General features: G+C 46.0%; 1 protein-coding gene across 2 annotated transcripts in view; it reads right to left on the bottom strand.

Moving 5' to 3' along the window:
• The window catches only part of TOX4 (TOX high mobility group box family member 4), a 434,522-nt gene that overhangs the window by 175,779 nt on the left and 237,613 nt on the right, over positions 1–21,130 (bottom strand). For both annotated transcript variants that reach the window (XM_078644844.1, XM_078644843.1), the window contains exon 5: positions 3,312–3,530. In XM_078644844.1, coding sequence (XP_078500970.1) covers positions 3,312–3,530 — 219 coding nt within the window. The remainder of the gene's footprint in view (positions 1–3,311; positions 3,531–21,130) is intronic.

The following is a 21,130-nucleotide window of genomic DNA, read 5'->3' as shown; positions in this document are numbered from 1 at the left end:
TTGTCTGAGAAGGCAAGGTTCAGGGGAGCACCTAAATATTAGATTTAGGGGTGTTGCAGTAAGTAAAAGGTTGGGACCAATGGGTCCATTCCCTGGGGTCGGTACACTCCCTATTATGCCCCTCTCCAGTGGGAGGGGGCATATGCCTCACTCTGATTGGCTGGGACCCCTCATCTGCAAGATGGTGGTCACTAAGAGCTGTGCTCCACCTCCCCTCCTCCACCTGAGGGGTGGGGTTGGCAGAGGTGGGCACACCTCGCTTCCTCACTTGGTTTTCCCGCCGGTTCTCCCGCCCTAAGTAGGGGTCAAAACCATTAGGGACCAGTTGCTGGGAGCAGCAAAAGGCCTGGGAAAGATCACAAAAGGGGGCAAGCCTTTGAAGCTTCCCCTTCGTGGACTCTGCCCATTCTGGGGGAGGGGGGGCCACTTGGCACCTGGTCTCAGGATGTGCATTGTTTCAGACCCATGAGAGCAGCATATACTCTTAATGGTGTCATGCACTTACAATGTCTAAGAATTGGCTTAGACACTGTAGGGGTACGGGGCTCCTGCATCTGTACCCTCACCACTGGTATAGGGCACCCAGCTAGAGGGTTGACTGATCTATGCCAGGGCAGTGGGTTGTAGGCATGGCACACAGAGATGTGTGCCATGTCGACTCTTCACTTTGTTCTTCACCAAAACACGCAGCCTACAAAGGCAGGGTGTGAGTGTAAAGGTACAGGGCCTCTAAGGGAGGCACAATAAGTGCTGCAACCCTTACAGGCCTTCCCTGGTCACAGTGCCCTGGGTACCTGTGGTACCATTTACCAGGGACTGACCTGTGGCCAGAGAGTGCCAATTGGGTTTGGTCTTCAATGCAGTTTTAGGAAAAGAACATAGGCCCTGGGTGCCCATTTGGCAGGAGCCCAGGGCACACTCAGTCAAAGTACATCAGCAGTTCAGCAAAAAGCGGGTGGCAACCTTGCAGAAAGAGGACACTTTCTCACAACATATACTTGAGAAGGCACCGGAAGATCTGACCATATTGAGGGCACACAGGGTTCTAGCACAACCCAAATGCCCAAGGATAATGATTGAAAAAATTTCAGATTTTCGCATAGGAGAAGCTATTAAAGTAAATGTATGAGTCGCTCCATAACATGTTTAAATTGCCAGAATACCCATGCACACCAGACAGAATGTATTAATCGTAAACATACAATGATGTACCAAGTGCAAATGAACAAAAGCAAAACTCTCAATAAAGAGAAGCTATTAAAGTAAAGCAATTCAGAAAAAGGATATTTTGTTAACTGATTGATCAAGAGTGAGAGTATTCTCTGATATGTCGGCATTTGCAGCAAGACCGCAAAGGGAGTTTGTAGGACTGATTAGCCAGTTTAAAAGTGCAGGAGTTAGACGTCTACCATCCAACAGTCCAAACGGAAAACTTTATTTAAAGGTCGATTCCATCTATGTGTTACTCTCGAGAAAACTCAAGATGCATTACAAAAAGTGGTTCAAGCATGTAAAGGCTAGTGCCAACGAGGGTGTAGACAGGTTGAAGATAGAATGTGATAAGAGAAAATAATTGATTTCTGTGGTTAAGTGGAATGGGGTATGGACAGACTAGTTACTGGGGGGATAGATGGATAAACACTAGTTGTTTTGTTCCTTGGCAGAGCCAGCTGCAAGGTATTGGTTATGATATACCAAGTGTTCTCGATCAACATTATTTTTAATCTACCAGGGGTACCCAATGCCTGAAAGTTAGAGTGCCCCCCCCAGGAAATTCAGCATTTGTTGTGCCACTCTGAGTGGGACAAGGTAAAACATAGCTTCCAGTCTGCTACTGCGGACTAGAATGGGAGATTTAAACTGCTTATTCGATGTTGCCATTTAAGGTAATGGCAAAGCCCAAATTTCTCTCTTTAATATATGTAAGTCACCCCTAAAGTAGGGTCCTGTAAGTTAAAAAGTGGAACATGTACTTTTACGAGAAACAGCCATTACAACGAAGTCATAACAAAGCCGGACTGTTACCACAAAGCCATTACCACAAATATATGCCTTTAACATGCATGCCTTTAAAACAAATTTCGTTCTAAAGGCATGAATTATAAAGGCATATGCGTGGTAAAGGTTTTAAAGCTAAGTAGCAGTGGTAATGGCGCATGCGTTGTATTGACGTCGTTGTAAATGCATGCGTTGTCATTGCATGCATGGTTCCGTCATACCACCACTTTTATAAATCACAGTAAAAACCTTAAATTGTTGTTTTTATTTTAATGTGGAAAGACTAGTAGTGGTGTCTGACGTTACACGGAGGTACCTACCAACAAAGAAAAAAAGGAGGGAGAAAGACCGAACACGATTCCGGCCCCATCTACTAGATGGTAGAATAAATGCACAGCATGTGAATCCGGAAAAGGATTCATGTTGCAAAACTACAGTTCTCTGGCATGGTTATCTTTCAATATTAACTTTCGATCCACCCACCAGTCTTGCCATGAGGCTACAAATTATATGTATGGTTCACAGTTAAGATCCAAAAAAATCTGCCAGTTGAAAGCCTCAGGGAGGAGGCAGAGCTCAGAGTCCTGAAGGCTGAAGATCATGTTACATAATGAGGTTTACTGATTTCGTGTCATCTACGATTGTTTTTATTGTTTCACTGTTATTGAATTAACATTGACTAAATAGGGGCAATATTTCAATAATGAGTCAATAAAAGATCAAATGGAGAAGGATCTGTGGTCACACTAGCAAACGTACTTTTTAAAGGAGTAAATACTTTCTTAGAGTGATATTTTCTTGTCAGAAATAAAAGTTTGAGAATAGAATCATTTAGTCATAAAACTGATAAAACAGAGTTCTAAGAAAAACAAACAGAGTGGAAAAGTACACCCCTAGGAGATTAAAATGTAAATAGTTTAAGGCCTCATCGGAGGATTCAGAAAAATTAGGTTAGAAGGCGTCCCTAGGCCAGACTTAGTTGCCTCAAAATAAGCATAAGATCATTCACTGTAGAACCAAACTTTAAAGGGGAGAACACCTACTCCAGCAGCTACAAAGTGTGTTTTTGAAACGTAAAACAATTTTTTGACTTGCATCCCATTTTTAGGCCTGACTTCTGGTAATTATTCTGCGGTTATGAAGCTTAGAATGTTTCCTTGATGTCAAAACCTAATTGTACTGAGAAAATGAACTCCGGTGACCTCTCAAAGCCTTGCTAGTTCACAGGAAGCAAGACAAATGGAGCAACAAGAAAACATTTTCTATGTAGCTTACATTATTGTCCCAATCAGACTTTGGCGACCAGTGCTTACCTGCTTCTGTTCCTCTCCTAGGCTGTCCCACATAGATGCCACAATCTTGGAGACTTCTCCGAAGGTGGCATGGGGATTCTGGCCCTTGATGGCAGCTTGTGTGTCGCGGAAGAAGAGGGCATAAGCAGACACAGGTTTCTGCGGCTCATTGGGATCCTTTTTCTTCCTAGATTTCTGCTTTTTTGTTGGACCCACCACAACAGCCTTTGGAACAGTTATCTAAGTGGAAAGTGAAAAAGGAGGACAACAAGGAAAAATTGACTTCTTTGTAACAATATTTCTCATGAGTCACTTATTGTAGATATACACATAGACAGATCAAAAGCTAGAGAATATAGTGCAAGTATCTTTCCTGCATCAGTGTAAATCTAGACTAACTATAGCCATTCCTATCAGCCTGGACCAAGTTTATAACATTCCTTTCAAAACTCCAACATCAATTCAGATTCGTTTTCTGTGGTTAAACTGAGAGATGGCACACGCTGGTAGAAAAGGGTGGCTCAGCAGACGGAACACTGATTCCAAGATTCAATTTAAACAGAAGCTGAACTGGGTGTGATGGTGCTTGTGTATTTGAACATTTGGCTAGTGCAGCTGAGGCTGACATGTTTAACCTTCAAATAAACAGAAGGCCTATCAACATTTCAGTGTTTAAGACTAACATTTACATACTTATTGTGTCTGTGATGTGATAAAAGAGAGGGTGACAGATGGCCTCTATTTAACTTCTATTGAGTAGAAAGGAATTTAAAAGGGCCCTAAAGTTACAGAAAATGAGATCACTGCACAGGCAAACCAGTTTTAAGGGAGTTCTGATTGTTGGTGTTTAGATAGTTTGAAGATTCTGGAATATGCCTGAAATTATCCAAATGTGATTTCCGAGAATTACAGAATTTTGATCAGGTGAGAAATCCAGAACTAAAAGCCAGATCTTCCGGGGTTAAAAAGGCAGCTTGTTAGCCACTACACCACACTCTTTTCTTACAGGGTGTCTCATTGCTCCAAGTGAGAAGGCGGCCATTTTAAGTTTGTTAAAAATCCTTATCACACACACACATTAGTTCAACTGATTTAATGGAAGACATGCTAAACATCAGGCTATTAAACGAGGGACAAGTAATGAAAAAATGTTTTCCGGATGTCTTTATTCTTTCTTCCAGCTATAATCTCCAATTCATTACTTTCCTCATTATTGTATATTCTCTAACTTGGTCATTTAACCTTTTCTTCTTGGTTTTTGTGTTTCTATCTTATTTTCCTACCTTCCTTATAACTCTTTTTTGCCTGTTCTACTCAGAACCGCTCCTTACTTCTATCATTTTTCTCTTCCTTTCAACTCTTCCTTTCTCAACTTTACTCTCCCGCTCCCTCTCTTCTCTGCAGAGGCCATCGATATTACATGGGCCAGAGTCAGTAAACGTGAAGGGTTAAGTAGAACGTGTATTGTTCGTTGGGAAGCTACTCCTGTGTGCCTGAAGATAACGAATAGTTTCTTACCTGTCGGTGTAGTTTTGCAGCTTGAAGATCTTTCTGGATTCACTATGCTGTGCATATCCCGCAATCTGGTGGTTGGGTCCGGAATCATAGTCTTTTTCTCTTTTTTTTTTTTTTTGGTAGCCCAGGTGGTCGTCAACGTCCCACCATTTGGTGTACCTTCGATGATGTCGGCATGCTTCCAGCGGAAGCACCCACCCTTGGACGCCATCTTCGGATTCTTATTTCTGTCTGTTTTTTCTGTGTCTGTAGTGAATCCATGGCTATGTTTGTTAATCTTTTTTTTTTTTTAACGTAATTCTTTCATGTATCTTGTAAGCTTCAACTTGCTTTCTTTTCCATGTGTTTCCACCTTCTTCTCCAGCCTTATCTTTCTGGCGGAGGTGGGTGAGTTCGCTAGTGAATCCAGAAAGATCTTCAAGCTGCAAAACTACACCGACAGGTAAGAAACTATTCGTTTTGCAGCGTGAATCTTTCTGGATTCACTATGCTGTGCATAGATTTTGTAGCGGTTTTCGTTACTTTTGTGGCGGTTGGGTGGAAGATGAGCGTTGGTTGTTGAATATATGTTGAAGCACCTTTTGTCCTACTTGTGCTTCTTTGTTCATTTGTACATCCACGCAATAGTGCTTAGTGAACGTGTGCACTGAAGCCCATGCTGCCGCCAGGCATATGTCTTGAATTGGTGTGTTGGCCAGAAAGGCAATTGTTGCTCCTTTCTTCCTGGTCGAGTGGGCCTGTGCCCCTCCTGTTAGCTCCTGGCCTGCTTGCTTGTGGCAGAACTGTATTGTCTGTGCGATCCATCGAGCTATGGTGTTTTTAGTCACTGGTTTACCCATGTAACTGTTTGCGAAGGATACGAAGAACTGTTTTGTCTTCCTGTGTCCTTTCGTCCTTTCAATGTAGTGCATCACTGCCCTTCTTGCGTCTAGAGTGTGGAGCGCCCTCTCAGCGCTTGTCGTGGGGTTTTGGAAGAAGCTAGGAATCTGAATACTCTGATTCATGAGGAACCTTGACACACCACCTTTGGCATGAAGTGCGGGTCTGTTCTCATCACGACCCTGTCACTGTGTATCTGGATGTAGGGTTCCTGCAGTGTTAGTGCCTGCAGTTCGCTCACCCTTCGTAGCGAGGTGATTGCTACCAGAAAGGCCGCTTTCATTGTCAGCATTTGCAGTGATGCTTTCTGGATGGGTTCGAAAGGTGCTTTCATGAGCTCTGTCAGTACCACATTCAGGTTCCAAGCCGGTGGCGGCATTCTTTTTGGTGGCGCTATTCTTTTAGCCCCTTCCAGGAATCTTTTTACGACTTGAGATGTAAAGAAGCTTCTCCCTGTTTCTCCTCTTGTGTATGCCACAATCGCTGCCAGGTGCACCCTCAGCGAGGATGAGCTTAGCTTAGCTTTTATTAGGTGCGTGAGGTACCTTAGCACCGTAGATTCCCTGGTCAGTTTTCTATGGAGTTTTTTCTTGCAGCTCCATTGAGTGAATCTTTTCCATTTTTCCCCATAGCACTTGCGTGTGCTGGGCCTTCTTGCCTCTCGCAGCACCCGCAGGATGCTCTCTGGTAGTTTTAGATGTGCGAACTCTAAGTCCTCAGGAGCCAGGCTGAGAGGTTGAGGCTCTCCGGCTCTGGGTGTAGAACTTCTCCGTTTTCCATGGAGAGTAGATCTCTTCTTTTCGAGAACTTGTGGGGTGGGCCCTGCGCCATCTCCATTATCTGCGAGTACCAGGTCTGCCTGGCCCATTGCGGTGCCACCAGGATGAGCGTCATGTTGCTCGTCATGCATTTGTTGAGAACCCTTGGGATCAGTGGTATCGGGGGGAAAAGCGTAGGCAAATGTTTTTGACCAGCTTATCCATAGGGCATTCCCCTGTGATAGTGCCTCTGGTTGCCTGGATGCAAAGTATTGGCATTTTGCATTGCGTGTTGCAAACAGGTCTATTGTTGGAGTGCCCCATCTCCTGAACAGTCTGTTTCCTGTATATTGAGTTCCCACTCGTGGGATGCTGAAGTCTGCCTGCTGAGCCAATCCGCTTCTACATTGTCCTTCCCTGGCAGGTGTATGGCTAGCAGGTCTATTTTGAGTGGTATTGCCCATCTCCAGATTTCCTGTGCCAAGCTTGACAGAGGGAATGATTGAGTTCCCCCCTGTTTGTTGATGTAAAACATCGTTGTGGTGTTGTCTGTTTGTATCAGCACCTTCTGGCTGTACAGGTGTTTCTGAAAGGCCTTGAGGGCAAGCAACACTGTTTTCAGCTCCAGGTAATTGATGTGTCTGACCGCATCTGTAGGGCTCCACAGACCCCTCACTCTGAGCCTGTTCATGTGTGCGCCCCATCCCTTCTGGGATGCGTATGTGGTGATGGTCACTGTTGGGTCCGGTGGTGTTAGAGGCTTCCCTACTGTTATCCTTTCTTTGGTCCACCACTTTATTTCTTCCTGCACCCTGTGCATTCCAACCACTAGATCCTCCCAACTACCTGTAGCTTGTGACCATTGCTGTTGCAGCCACTCTTGGAGTGGTCTCATCTGTAGGCGTACATTGGGGATCAGGTGTATGCATGACGCCATCATTCCCAAGATCTTGCTCACTGTCCTCACTGTCAGAGCTCGCCCCTTCTGGTAGTGACGTTTCTCCCTCAGTAGGCGAAGTGTTCTCTTTTCGCTGGGTAACACCCTGCATTGGACGGTGTCGATTTGCGCTCCCAGGAAGATCTTCACCTGCCCCGGTTCCATTGAGCATTTTCCCCAGTGTATGGAGAATCCCAGGTCTGTTAGCGTTCTTGTGATCTGCTCTGCGTGATCCTTGCATGTCCTGTAAGAGCTTGCCTTTATGAGCCAGTCGTCGAGGTAGAGGTACACGTGTATCCCCTTCCTTCGCAGATGTGCGGCCACTGCTGCGAGGCATTTGGTGAACACCCTTGGTGCGGACTGAATGCCAGGGTTGTGAATTGGTAGTGATCCTTGTTTACTGTGAGTCTTAGCATGTGCTTGTGCTGCCTGTTCATGGGGATGTGCAGGTACGCATCTATGAGGTCTATGGTGGACAAGAAGTCCCCGGCCTTTATCTGCGGGATGACCTCTTTTAGGGACGTCATCTTGAATTTTTGGGTCTTTACATATTTGTTTAGGAACCGTAGGTCTAGGATGGGTCTTAGGCTTTCGTCCACTTTTGGCACCAGGAAGTAGCTTGAGTACACTCCCCTGTTCCGTTCTCTGAATGGGACCAGTTCGATGGCCTCTTTGAGGAGGAGTTCTTGAGCTTCCTCTTGGAGCAATTGCAGCTCTCTTCCCGAGTGCTCTCTTTTCTTTGGCTTTCTGTTTGGTGGTCTCTTTTCCAACTCTATGCAGTGTCCGAACTGCATGATGTTTAATATCCACTTGTCTGTGGTTATTTTTCTCCACTCCTGGAGAAAAAATCTCAGCCTGCCTCCTACTGGTGTTACATGTTCCTTTGTGTCTTGTCCGTGTAGCCCTCTCCTCTTTGTTTTTCCGTGCTCCTCCCCCGGAGGGTTTGAGTGGGTGAGCACCTTTTCCCGTGTGCAGTCACTTAGAGGGGGTTTGTTCACCGCCTCTCCTTCTCTGGCCCCGTCCGTTTCCTCTTGATCGAAAGGACTGGCCCCTGTTCTGATAGTTCCAGTTTTGCCTCTGCTGGCCCTGGTGACTTTGGTTGTAACTCTGTTGCCCCTGGTGGAACGCTGGTGTGATTGTCCGTGCTGGTTTTCACCCCTGCCGTTCGGCCTCCGTGTAGGAGTGCCCCTTCTCATCCCCCTGAATTGCAGGGCCCCCATGGACCTTGCCGTTTCGTTGTCCTTCTTCAGTTGGGTGAGCACCTCATCAACTGGGGCTCCGAACAGTGTCTCACCATTGAATGGTGTGTTCAGGATGTTGTTCTGAACCTCAGTCTTGAAGCCTGAGATCCTGAGCCAGGCTTGCCTTCTCTCTGTGATGCCATCAGTCTCTGTGATAGCCATCAGTCTGCTGGATGTTTCAGCCCCACCAAGGCTGTCTTCAGGCACGAGTTAGCAATGCTTTTCCCCTCTTCCACAAGGTGCGATGCCCTCTCACGGTATTGCTGCGGGAGGTGCTTGAGCAATTGGCCCATCTCATCCCAATGCTGGTATTGATGTCTATTCAGGAGGGCGTTGGAGTTAGCCATCCGCCAGTGCGTTGCGGCGTTCCTCTCTATTTTCCTGCCCGTTAGGTCCATCCTCCTGCTTTCCTTGTCAGGTGGAGGCCCAGATGTTGTTGGGACGTTGGCCCTTTTTCTGGCCGTTGCAGCGATTATTGAATCTGCTGTGACGGACCCCTTGATGTAAGCCGGGTCCTGGGAGGAGAATTTGTATTTCTTCTCCGTCCTCGGCGTTACTGATCTGCATGTAGCCGGCTCTTTGAAAGCTTCCTTCCCCTGGTCAGTGATACTCTTGAGCATGGGCAAGAATTGGCTTCTTGTCTGCGTGGGGAGCAATGTTTCTACCAGGAAATCTGCTTTTGGCTTCTCCTCTTCCAGCTTAACCCCATAAGCTCCTGCTGCCTTCCTGACGACCTCATTGTATGACCCAATGTCATCCGGCGGCGAAGGCCTCGAGGGGTATGTCTCCACAGCCTCCTCCGGGTTTTCGGCATCGATGTCCTGCCATTCCTGGTCTTGGGCCGTCGAGGATCCTGAGCCGTAGCCTGACTGCTGCTCCCCATAATCCACTTCTGTGTAATAGAGGTCCTCTTCCTCTTCGTGCTCCGAGGGCTCCAGAGTTTTCGGCGGCTCCTCGACGTCGAACTCATCGTGCTCCTGCACCTCAGCGACGGCTGTTGCTGGCTTCGAGGGGATCTTGTAACTTCTCATCTTTTCATCGAAGTCTTTCTTTCTCTGAAGGATGTTCTCCATCTCGGCCTCGAGCCTTCTTTTCTTTCTCTGCATTTCTGCGGCCTGCTCGTCGTCGAGCGTTTCGGCTGCTCTCTTCGACGGCGAAGCTTTCTTCGGCTCCTTCTAAGACCCTTTTTCGGGGGCTTGCTTCGACGACCTTTGCTTTTCGCCGGTCTTCGGCCTCCAGGAGTCCTTCTCGAAGGATCCGCTGGGCTCTTTTTCGGAGGATGCAGCTTCGGTCGTCGAAGTTTTCGGTGCCGGTGCTCCTTTCGAGGCTCTGGGCTCTGACTTGCAAGAGTCTGCCTCTGGCTTTCGAGGCCCTGTGGGTGTTTTCGGGGTCGTAGACTCTCCTACCTTGTCAGGCGCTTTCTTATCGGTCTCTGCGACAGTGAAGTCATCTGGACCCTCTGCGATGTTATCCTCGTCGTCGGTGGAGAGGCCCAGTTCGTAAAGCGTCGGGGCCTGGCCCTTGCCCTGCATCGTGTGGTGAGCTGTCCTCTGTCTCTCTCGAACTCGGAGTGTCTTCGGCTTGAAGACGGAGCAGGCGTTGCAGTCTCTGCTCTCGTGGTCGATTGGCAGGCAGAGGTTGCAGACCGGGTGTTGGTCCTTCTGCGCGAACTTGTGGTGGCCGTTTTTGCAGAATTTAAAGGGTGTCTTGTACATCCCTGCGCTCAGGGGGCCCCCCCGTGTGCGCATTCCTACAAGGACGTCGTCGAAGATCTCGAAGTTCTTCCCTTTCTTCGTCGTCTCTTCTCTGATGGTCTTCTTCTACCAATCTTCTCAGGTCTTTACCGTCGAAGAGTTGTTGTATTTCCTCCTTTTCTCCTCCAAAACTTCTGGAGCTTCACGCGACGATCCAGACCCAACGGCGGAAAAAAGAATCTGAAGATGGCGCCCAAGGGTGGGTGCTTCCGCCGGAAGCATGCCGACGTCACCGAAGGTACACCAAATGGTGGGACGTCGACGCCCACCTGGGCTACAAAAAAAAAAAAAGGAGAAAAAAAGACTACGATTCCAGACCCAACCACCAGATTGCGGAATATGCACAGCATAGTGAATCCAGAAAGATTCACGCTGCAAAACTGTACATATGCTGTGTCCGCTTACATCCGTCTGAGCTTCATAACAAAAAGTTACTTACCTGTAATTATAGTTCTCCAGAACTGGTACTTTCATACAATCAAATGGTAGAATGGTTCTTCACTGTCAACTAGGAATCTTCGAAAGCAAAAAATTAAATAACAGTGACAACAAAGGCTTAAACTTTGCACACAGTGCAGCGCTACAATTAAGGACCAAAATTCCAGCCAACGAAGGGTAGAGGTTCTGAGTTGTACTCCCTGCACATGCATCCATTCCATAACTCAGACTTCTGAAGTGAATGAAACAAATACACCTCATTAAAAGTGGAGGTGGAAGTGTTGCTTAAGAATCAACAAAAACACCAATTCTAAATACCTGTAGTTACAGTAAAGTACTTTTTCTGATGCAACACTAGATCTTTCAGAGTCATATGCTTGAATTACAACTGGGGACTAGTGAACTACAACAGCAAAAGGCAGGTATTTGAAATTCCATAGTATCGCCTGACCCACAGCACCCTCTGCTTGCATGTCCGAGCATTTGTGATTCCTGAAAGTCCAAGTATGGTTAGTTTGCAAATGTCTGTAAACATGATGCATGCACAGAGAGCATACTAGTAGCCATACTTCTAGTTGAGTGAGGTCCCAACTTCCAAGGAAGAGGACTTTCTGCACATTGACAATGAAGTCACAAATGCAAAGATTTTCCCAAAAATATAAACTATTCATACTATGTCTTAAATCTTTCATTGCATCTAGATAAATGTCAGTCATCTTTTAATATCGTGTGTGTGATGAGTTCTAGAAGGGAGGCTAAGTGGGTCCTGCTGCAGAATGATAAGGCTTGTTTGTTCAACTGGATGGGTTATATGAATGAAAATTACCTATACCAGAAAGTTTGAGCCTATGATTCTGTAAAATATACACCTCTGGCTAGAGGTGTAAATCTCCACGTTTAAAAAGAATTGAGATGTTTTGTTTCTTTATGTAAAACCAATAAAATGTAAAAAAATTGTGGGATGCGTCCTATGCCACGAGAAAATACATAAACAAAACTACTTGGTGACTTGGGTGAAATAACGTGAGATTTTTAGGTTGAAGTGCGGATTAGAAATCAGCATAACTTTGTCCATACAGACCCTAAGGAGCAGTTATTTTGACTAAAAGAGCTGGAGCTACTGGCAGTTGTCAATACCAGCTAAGCTGCGGTCTTCCAAGAAATGGATCATAGCAAAGCCCTGGTGGTCTCATCTGTTGGATGATACACCCTACTACCCTGAGAGATCATATTAAATCCTTACACTTACCTTCATGTTTAATGAAGAGAAGGGTTTTCAGGGAGTCCCCATAAACTGAGTCAGGACGGGTGGCTTCAGATTATGCAGAACTTTCTTACATTTTATTGCTCAGGAGCCCACAGAAAAACAACAACATTTTAACAAAGCACTACCAAACACATGAGTCCTTGAATAAAACCTCTATGGTCATCCTGGTCATGCATAAGATAGTTTCTTCCTCTTTTTCACTGCCCAGTAACAAAATAAGTGTCTTTCTTGAGATTCTGTACTTTTATGTGGTTCTGTATTAATATGTGGGTTTAATGTGTAGAGTTCGCAGTGGGTACCCAGCCCCTTCTGTGTAATCATAGATGCTGGTATAAGCTGCATCACAGGGCAGGCCTGCATGAAATGGTGGATCGAGTGTTTGGATTATTCCAATGCCCATCCACTGTCAGAAGGTCATGGCGGTGGGCGGGGTGATTGGGAAGAAACGACGCAGTGAGGTTCTCCTGCAGCTGGAGGGCGCTGTGCCTGTGACAGCTCTCATCTTGCAGAGCCTCTGTACGACACAGTGGCATAGACGCATTGCAAAGAGCGGGGGTCAGGGGCACTTATCTCCTTCTGCAGTGCATTTGTTCCCTTACAGAATCATTTATTTGTCCTACAGGAGGCCTAGGCCTCTCACGTTTAACCCCCATTAAAGGTAAGAGTTATAGTGGAGCGATTTGAGCATGAGCAATCACACAGTTAACTGTGCAACAGTACCTAGCTCCACAAGATTGCTAAAAGCCTTTGGGAATCCAGAGAGCCAAGCATAGCCTGAGCTTCCATTATAGGCAGAAGGGAGGAATTTGCCGAGAGGAAGGTGAGGTACAATGCCCATTACATCTGGAAGAGGAGTTTATTGATTCAATCAATACACCCCCTTAGATGCTCGCTTCCTTGGCCCTGGAACCCCTGGGCAGGGAAATACTTTGGCTGGCATCGGAGTAAAGCATCACCCCTCCTCTGGGGTAAGACTGGAGCCCCCAAGCCCATAGGGGAAGGCTGAACCCCCCAGGCATATGGGCAGCGCGGTTCCTCTTACTGGGCAGAGGAGGGTTGCCCCGTCTGCTGAGAGTACAGCAGGTGAACACAGATAATTATATTAAAATAGTAACTTACCATTTTACTAATCTGTGTGCCACGCTAGCGCGAGTGTGACGGTGGGGCCGGGCCCATTCCTGCGGACTGTAGGATATACATCTGCAGCAGCTCAGTGTGCATATCAGATTGGCCGCTGTCTACTGCCGGCCAATCTGACATGGGCACTTCGGAACCAGCAAGCCCAGCACTGTAAAACAGCTGAGGGACTGCAGGCACAGGCCCCCAGGATCAAATGACCGCTGGGTGAGCCTGCTCCAACCAATCTTGGAACTGCTCTCAACAGCATGAGAGCAGCTCCAGGATTGTTTGATTCAACACTTGGTAGGAAGTCAACCAATTCCCTTTCCTGTTCGACAGTGCCACTTCTATCCCTTATTACCCATCGGTTTCTTGCCTGGAGAGAAGAGACAATGAGGGCTAGTGAAGCAGCATCTCATGGACGCCTTTGACAACCTTAGAAGGGACTTCTTAAAAAGGCACACCAGTGCCCTGGAAGAACAAGGGCCAAACCATCCAGCGAGCACCCCTGTTAAATTAGAGGACCCGCACCCCTTGCTCCCCCCACTTTGTGGAGAGAGAGGGGACAGGGAAGATGTAGAGAACCCAGACCTGGACAACGAGTCAGGTGACACACCAGGTCCTAGCCAACTATGATGACCTGAGGTGGCACAAAGACCGAGAATGGAACAACACCTCTAAGGGAGGAGACGTGGCTAAAGAACCCACTTCCCCCTCGAATTTGTATGCTGCTAATATTTATCATCCCCACTCATGGTTGCCAGCTGCTAATGTGGTGCAGTATGTCAGCAGCAGGATCCGTAAACCCCTAGACAAAGGTCAGGGGTCTGCTTTGTGCCAAACGTCAGAGGCCCTCTCTGGAGGGAAAAGTGTTTCACACCGGAAATAGATGGCAAGATGACCACGTTTATAACCAAATTCATTAAGGGTCCCAAGTAGGGGAGTGGTCTGTCCTGGCAGGTGAGCCAGGATAAGTTATAAGCTCTATTTCCTCAGCTCCGACAAAAACACTCAACATGGTAAAAGAGGGCGAACAACAATGGGAACCTCATTTCCCGAAAGGTCCGGTTGGAACGGGCCCCAAGAGCACTGTGCTCTCTGCGAAATGCAAATAGCGTGCTGTTCACATTGATGATAGGGCCTTGCACATAAAAGTATCTTTGATACCATCAATCATGCTACCCTTCCAAACCTTCTAGATTACAGGATGGTCCGCTCAGGCACCATGCTGAACTGGTTCTCCTCCTCTCTTCACAACAGATCCCTGCACCTTCTAATCAAACACACTATTCACGATCGACCTCCACTGTCACTTGGTGTCCCAAAAGGCTTCATTCTCTCACCACCACTGTTTAACCTATACATGGAGCCCCTTACTGAAATCCTTAAACTCTCCCACATCTCCTACCACATGTGTGCCGATGACACTCAACTTTACATTAAAATCACCTCCTTTGATGACTGTTACACCCTCAATGACACCCTGACAAAGATGCAACATTGGCTGACTTTTAGCCACCTCAAACTCAATGCCCTTTAGACTGAATTCTTGCTAATCGCACTGCCCACCTCCACCACCAACGTCAAAGAATGCACCCCCACACATCACCGACTCTGCCAGATCCCTTGGTATAACCCTGGAAAAAGACCTTTCCATGCAAAAACACATCAGCACCATCACTAGAGGAGCTAACCATCAGTTGCATATTCTTAAACTGAAGCCTTTCCTTCCCACAGCCGACCTCACAACTGCGGTACATGCGCAAGTACTTTTGAAATTAGATTACGGCAGCACTACCCTGGTGGGCTTCCCGAAAACCTCACGTGCACCATTGAAGGCTACACTGAATGCTGCAGCCAGGCTCATCACTGGTTCAAAAAAACACAATCATATCACCCCGATCTTCAATCACTGAAATGTCAACCATCCGAGGCCAGGATTCATCTCAAAATTGCCTTTATGACCCACAAAGCATTACACCACAACATCCCCTCCTACCTGGCCCTGAAACTGACCCTATCGGGGGGGTAACAGACCCTCCAGAAGCACTAGCTCCTTACTTCTTAAACCGCAAAATTATATATATAAAAAAAAAGAAACTTATCTCCGATCCTTCTCCAGAACTGTGCCAAGAAGTTGGAACTCTAGCCCCACTGAAATTGGATGCAATTTATCCACATCCACAAAAGAAGTTAAACTTGATATCCAATAAGATCCTCTCATACTGAGGACTCACCCCATCTCCCCAAGATAGTTCCCTCCTTCATGCTTACCCGCTACCTTTTTACTTCGTCTTAATATGTTCTAGATCTTGGATTTCTGTTTTATTTTGTGCTCCTATTTCCTGTCTGCAATTATTCCATGGGTTTTCTGTATTTTTATTCAACGTTATTTTTCCTCTGTCATATTATATTCCTTTTCTTTCTCACTATAATAATCTCCAAATAAATAAATGTGACCCCTTGTGTAGGCCACTACTGATGTAAAGTCTAGCTTTAACGATGCACATGTTAACTTGCAGTCTATGAGTTGTGTTCGATATCTTAACATTAATGCATCCTTTGCGTTTTTCCTTAAGAATCCATTACGACACCATAGAGAGTACCTTTTCCATTTTGCTATATAGCGCTTTGGTTTTGTTTGCTTTCTGGCTTCTCTTAGAACAGCCATTGTGTTTTCTGGTAGCTTTAAATGACCAAATTCTGTCTTCAGGAGCAAGGCTCAAATATTCCGCTTCTGGTGTACCACCCTTCCTTCTTCCATTGACAGTAGGTATTGTTGTAATGGTAACATTTGAATGCTTCCTTGTGCTAATTCTATCAGTTCCGCGAACCATGTTTGCCTTGCCCACTGTGGGGTAATTAGCATGAGTGTCATCTTGCTTCTCCTGCATTTACTGATCACTCTGTGTAATAGTGGTATCAGGGGAAAAGCATAAGCAAATGTCCCTGACCAGTCTATCGACAGTGCATTCCCTAGGGAGTTACCCACCTCCAAAAGATTCAGTTCCCATTTGTGTGAGCCTGGCACTTGTTTGCTCAGCCTGTCTGCTTCGATATGGTCTTTTCTGGCAGATGAACTGTTGTTGTTTCCATCTCCCTTTGTATGGCCCACTTCCCTCTTTCCTGGGCTAGTCTTGATAATGCAAGGTATTGTGTTCCTCCTTGCTTGTTGATGTAAAACATTGTGGGTGTTTTGTCAGTTTGGATCAATATTGATTTTCCTAAGAGCACCTTCTGAAAGGCTTTCATGGCTACAAACACAGTTTTTATTTCCAAGATACTGATGTGTTGTACTGCATCGTGCTCCTTCCTGACTCCTCGCACTTTGAGCGAGCCCATGTGAGCTCCCCAGCCCATATGCGAGGCATCTGTTGCAACTGTCACTGTTGATTTTGGTTGTGCAAAGTTTATCCCCAGTGTTATATGTGATCTGTTCCAGCACACAATCTCCTTTCGTACTTTGCACATGACGACCACTAGATCTTCCCAACTCCCAGTTGCTTGTAAGGTATGTATCATGCCATCTTCCCTAGCAATTACCTCACTGTCCTCACTAAAAGAGCTTGCCCCTTCTGGAGAGTTTCCAGCAGTAATGGCTGTTTTCTCTTTTCACTAGGGTACACCTTCCCTTGGAGTGAGTTGATTCTTTCTCCAAGAAATATTATGTGACTTAACCTGTAAGCATCTGTTCATGGCATGTAGCCCTGTAGATTCTGCATACTCCTGCCATCTAGGGTTTGGAATTGTGCAACTTGTTTTTGTTTTAAGAAGTCTTTTGAGTCACGTGGTAGAGTGACTCCTCCTCTCAGTGATACTGCGCACGAGCATTGACTCCAGACTTCTCGATGTCCATGCTAACAGAAATGTGTAAAATGTAACTGCCAACAGCCACAAGCGTCCGGGACAAGGGAGGGTGCATGTGAATCTGCGCAATACATGCCATGAAGATGCTTACAGGTTAAGTAACAATCTGTTTGATTGCATGTGCGACTGTAGATACACATGCTCTGCATAGACTGTAAAGCAGTCACTCTTAAGAGGTGGCTAGCGTGTGAGAGTTGCAGTAGTTGGAAAAAGCGTACGTAGCACTGCCTGACCTGCACTGTGTTGTTGGTGTACTAACACGCCAACACAATAATGTTTAGTAAATGTATGTGGTGTAGACCATAGCTGCGTTAAAAATTTCAGCTATGGGCATATTTCCAAAGAAAAATATTGCTGCTCCTTTTTACGAGTAGTGTGCTCTGGGAGTTACAGGTAAAGGTCTTTTGGCTTTAATGTAGCAAGTTCAAATGCATTTTACTATCCATCTGTCTATGCCAATTTGGATATAGGGTTACCTTTATGTAGTAGCTAAAAAGCTGCAAAACAGATGTTTACTTTTCCTGAAAGTTTTAGCTCTAGCTATGTAGAACATGAGTGCTCTTTTAACATCCAAGGTGTGAACAGCTCTTTCTGCTACAGAATCAGCGATTGGGAAAAAGACAGGTAGTTCAATGGATTGAGTAAGATGAAATTGAGAAACTACCCTTGGTATGATTTGTGGATTAATCCGAAGTACCAATTTTTCTTTATGTATTTGAAAGGATGGCTCTTCTAAGGTTAATGCCTGGAGCACACTAACACGCCTGAGTGAGGTAATTGAAACTAAAAATGGCACTTTCCATGATAGAAATTGAAGTGGGCATGAGTGTAAAGGCTAAAAAGAGGACCCAAGAGCCTAGTAAGTACAATGGTTAGGTTTCAGGAGGGTGCTGGAAGCACACAAGGTGAAATGACTTGTTTGAGTCCTTCCATGAATGCTTTAACTACAGGAATTATAAAGACAAATACATGCTGTCTATTTGGGAGATAGGCAGCTACAGTAGCACGATGTAATCGAATGGAAGTGTATGCCAAATTAGACTTTTGCAAATGAAGTAAATGGCAAATAATGCCCTGCACAGTGGCTTTGATAGGATTCATTTGTTTAGGTTGGCAGTAGCAAACAAAACGCTTCCATTTTGCAGCATAACAGACTTTAATTGTGGGTCTGAATGCCTGGTTAGGAATATCCATGCATTCTGATGGTAAAATTAAATAAATAAACTAAGACCTCAGGAGCCAAATCGCTAGGTTGGTCATTTTGGGGTCTGGGTACCTGATTTGTTCTTGTTTGTGAGTGAGAAGGTCCAGTCTGTTGGGGAGCTTCTCATGTGGGACTAGTGAGAGATTCAGGAGTGTGGTAACCCATGGCTGACGTACCCAAGTGGGAGTCACTAGGATCATGGCGAGAGAAGTTTGCCCGAGTGTCTGAAGCCGAAATGGAATGAGAGGGAGAAGTGGAAAAGCATAAGCAAATATCCCTGACCAACTCATCTATAGTACATTGCCATTGGACAGTGGGTGAGGGAACCTGGTGGCGAATTCTGGGCACTTTGTGTTTTCTTTCGTGGCGAAAAGGTCTATGTGAGGAGCACCCCACTTTTGAAAGTAGGGAAGGAGGAATTGTGGGTTGAGTTACCATTTGTGAGTCTGTTGTTGAGTTCTGCTGAGCAGTGTAGCAGGGATTCTGCTCCTACACAGAACTGTGCATAGAGACTTGGAACCTCAGTGAATTAGGGTGTGCCAAAACTCACCTTAGCAACCAAAATCCCCTACCAGACTAGCAATCAGTGTCTCATTGGTTCTTTCATAACCCCAATGATTAGACAACCCAGAACATGGAACTTAGAATACCTCAGGCAATGTGGAACACATGAGCACTCTTTCGTTATACTCTCATACCAGTCCAAAACAGGGAGTAAAAGGAGACACGTGCAAGTTTGAAATATTTATTACTCATGCCATGTTCTCATGCCCAGTATCTTAGCTAATACAAGCAGACATATTATAAGCAACAAGATTATCAGCATAGTTACTATTCCATAAAATACAAAGGGAGAAAGCATGTTACAATGCCAAATGGATACAGGTTAGACTACACCTACATCTCACCCTCCCTTGCTAGTAGGTTATTTTAGATCTACAGAAGGTCTCTTGGGATTACAAGGGCGGCCCCATACCTCTGTTCCTAGCAGAAATGGATCACATCAGTTTCTGCATCAGCTCTCTGGATGCGTATGTTCTCCAAGTGTGTGTGATCATGCCTACGCAGTGCATTATTAAACAGACCAAAATCAGAGGTGGCCACAGCTGCATATATGTTATGTCTAGACCGTGCGCTGATCAGTCCGAACAACAACCACTGTGTTGAAATAACCTTGAAGGCCTCAGCACTCACTGTTCAGACAAAGCTTACCAAGCAAGGCTGCTAATATAGAAAAACATATTATTCTCGTGTGTAGCAAAAATTCTGCTAAACTCTAAACATCTATAATAATGTGTGCCGTGTGCAAAGGCAGCAGAAAGGGAAAATGGCGTTTAAACTTCTAATAAGCTCATGTCAACTTAACACAGTGTAAAGGCAAGGCTCATCCCCATGACAGCAGGTCCGCAAGATGGTTATCTGTCCCTGGCAGATATTCTGCCAACAACTTGATTTGATGTGAAGTGCCCAGTTTCATATGGTCTGAGAGAGATGTGACAACTGGGAAGACGGGGGACGGAGCGCGACAGGGGGGACGGAGCGCGACGGGGGGACGGAGCGCGACGGGGGGACGGAGCGCGACGGGGGGACGGAGCGCGACAGAGTGGGACGGGGAGGGAGGGAGAGGGAGGGAGGGGAGGAAGGGGGAGGGTGAGGAGGGGGGAGGGAGATGGAGGTGTGTATGCCAGGTCTGGTGGCTCAGTGGATGAAGGCGTCTGCAGCAAGGACCTGTGTTCAATCTCATGGTCACAATTCGTTTTTGCTTTGGCCACGCCCCCTCCCCCTCTGGCCCTGCCCCCATCGGTGCAGCCCTCGGCCACAAACCACACTGTAAATTTGGCCCCCAAGAGAAAGTTTGTGAGTACCCATGCTCTAAAGGAACCTCTGTAAAATCCTTTAGTGTAAGTTGAGTGCCTCTGCTCTTGTTGGGAAGTGGAGGCATCTGTAGCAAAGGATTTATATCCGCCCTTGTACACTGAGCAGCAAAAGGAACCATGAGGTGCAGGAGTTTGAAATGCCGCCATAGCTTTTGCGGTGTCTTTTTTCATTTTGTCTAAAGTGGAGTCCACTGGAATAAATGCTTCCGATCAAAAGGCATAATCAAAAATGCCTGTTGAACCTCTGGTTTAAAACCTTAGCCAGGCATGTTTTCTCAGTAAAATACTGGCGTTGATGCCCCTGGCGGCTGTGTCTGCTGCATGTAAGGCACTTCCTATTGAATTATTGGCGATGGCCTGACCTTCACTATTTGTTGACCCCTTTCATTGTGTTCTTCTGGAAGATACTGTAACAGTTCTTCCATTTCATCCTAGTGGGGCCTATTGTGACGTGTGAGTAGCAGGAGTGGGTAATTCGTATCGCCCGACGCCCGCGACATTAAGAATTATTGCAAGAAGTTTTAATTACTGTTTTTTCTGCAGGGCAAGCAGGCAGTAAATAAAGGACTGAGACCAAACTATCCTCTGACATCTTCAAATTGGAAGTCCGTGTCTCGTCCATAGTGTAATCACCTAACCCAGGCACACATGACAATTTGTAGCAGGATACAGAGGAGCCCATTTTCGATTACGTAACCCGCCTGGGCAGTCGAGAGAAGCCAGGTAAAATGAGTGATGAATGGCTCGGCTCACCACACGTACCGATTGTAATAAATTGTGAGGTATGATGCAGCAGTGATTCTTTAATGCTTATAGTACATTGGACCCAGCTTTTGGATCTAATACTCAGGAAATCACAGTAACGGGAATGTGCACATGGATTTTAAGAATTTGAGCTCTGCCTCTTGATCACAGTGCATGCGAGCTAAACCATGCAACTGTACACAACAGATCTGATACCTATTTCAATTCAGTGCAGTGTGT

This window comes from Lissotriton helveticus, chromosome 5_1, assembly GCF_964261635.1.
Source record: "Lissotriton helveticus chromosome 5_1, aLisHel1.1, whole genome shotgun sequence".
Classification (NCBI taxonomy): Eukaryota; Metazoa; Chordata; class Amphibia; order Caudata; family Salamandridae; genus Lissotriton; species Lissotriton helveticus.
Note: the sequence above shows the minus strand (reverse complement) of the source record. Positions and strands in the feature narration are given on the sequence as shown.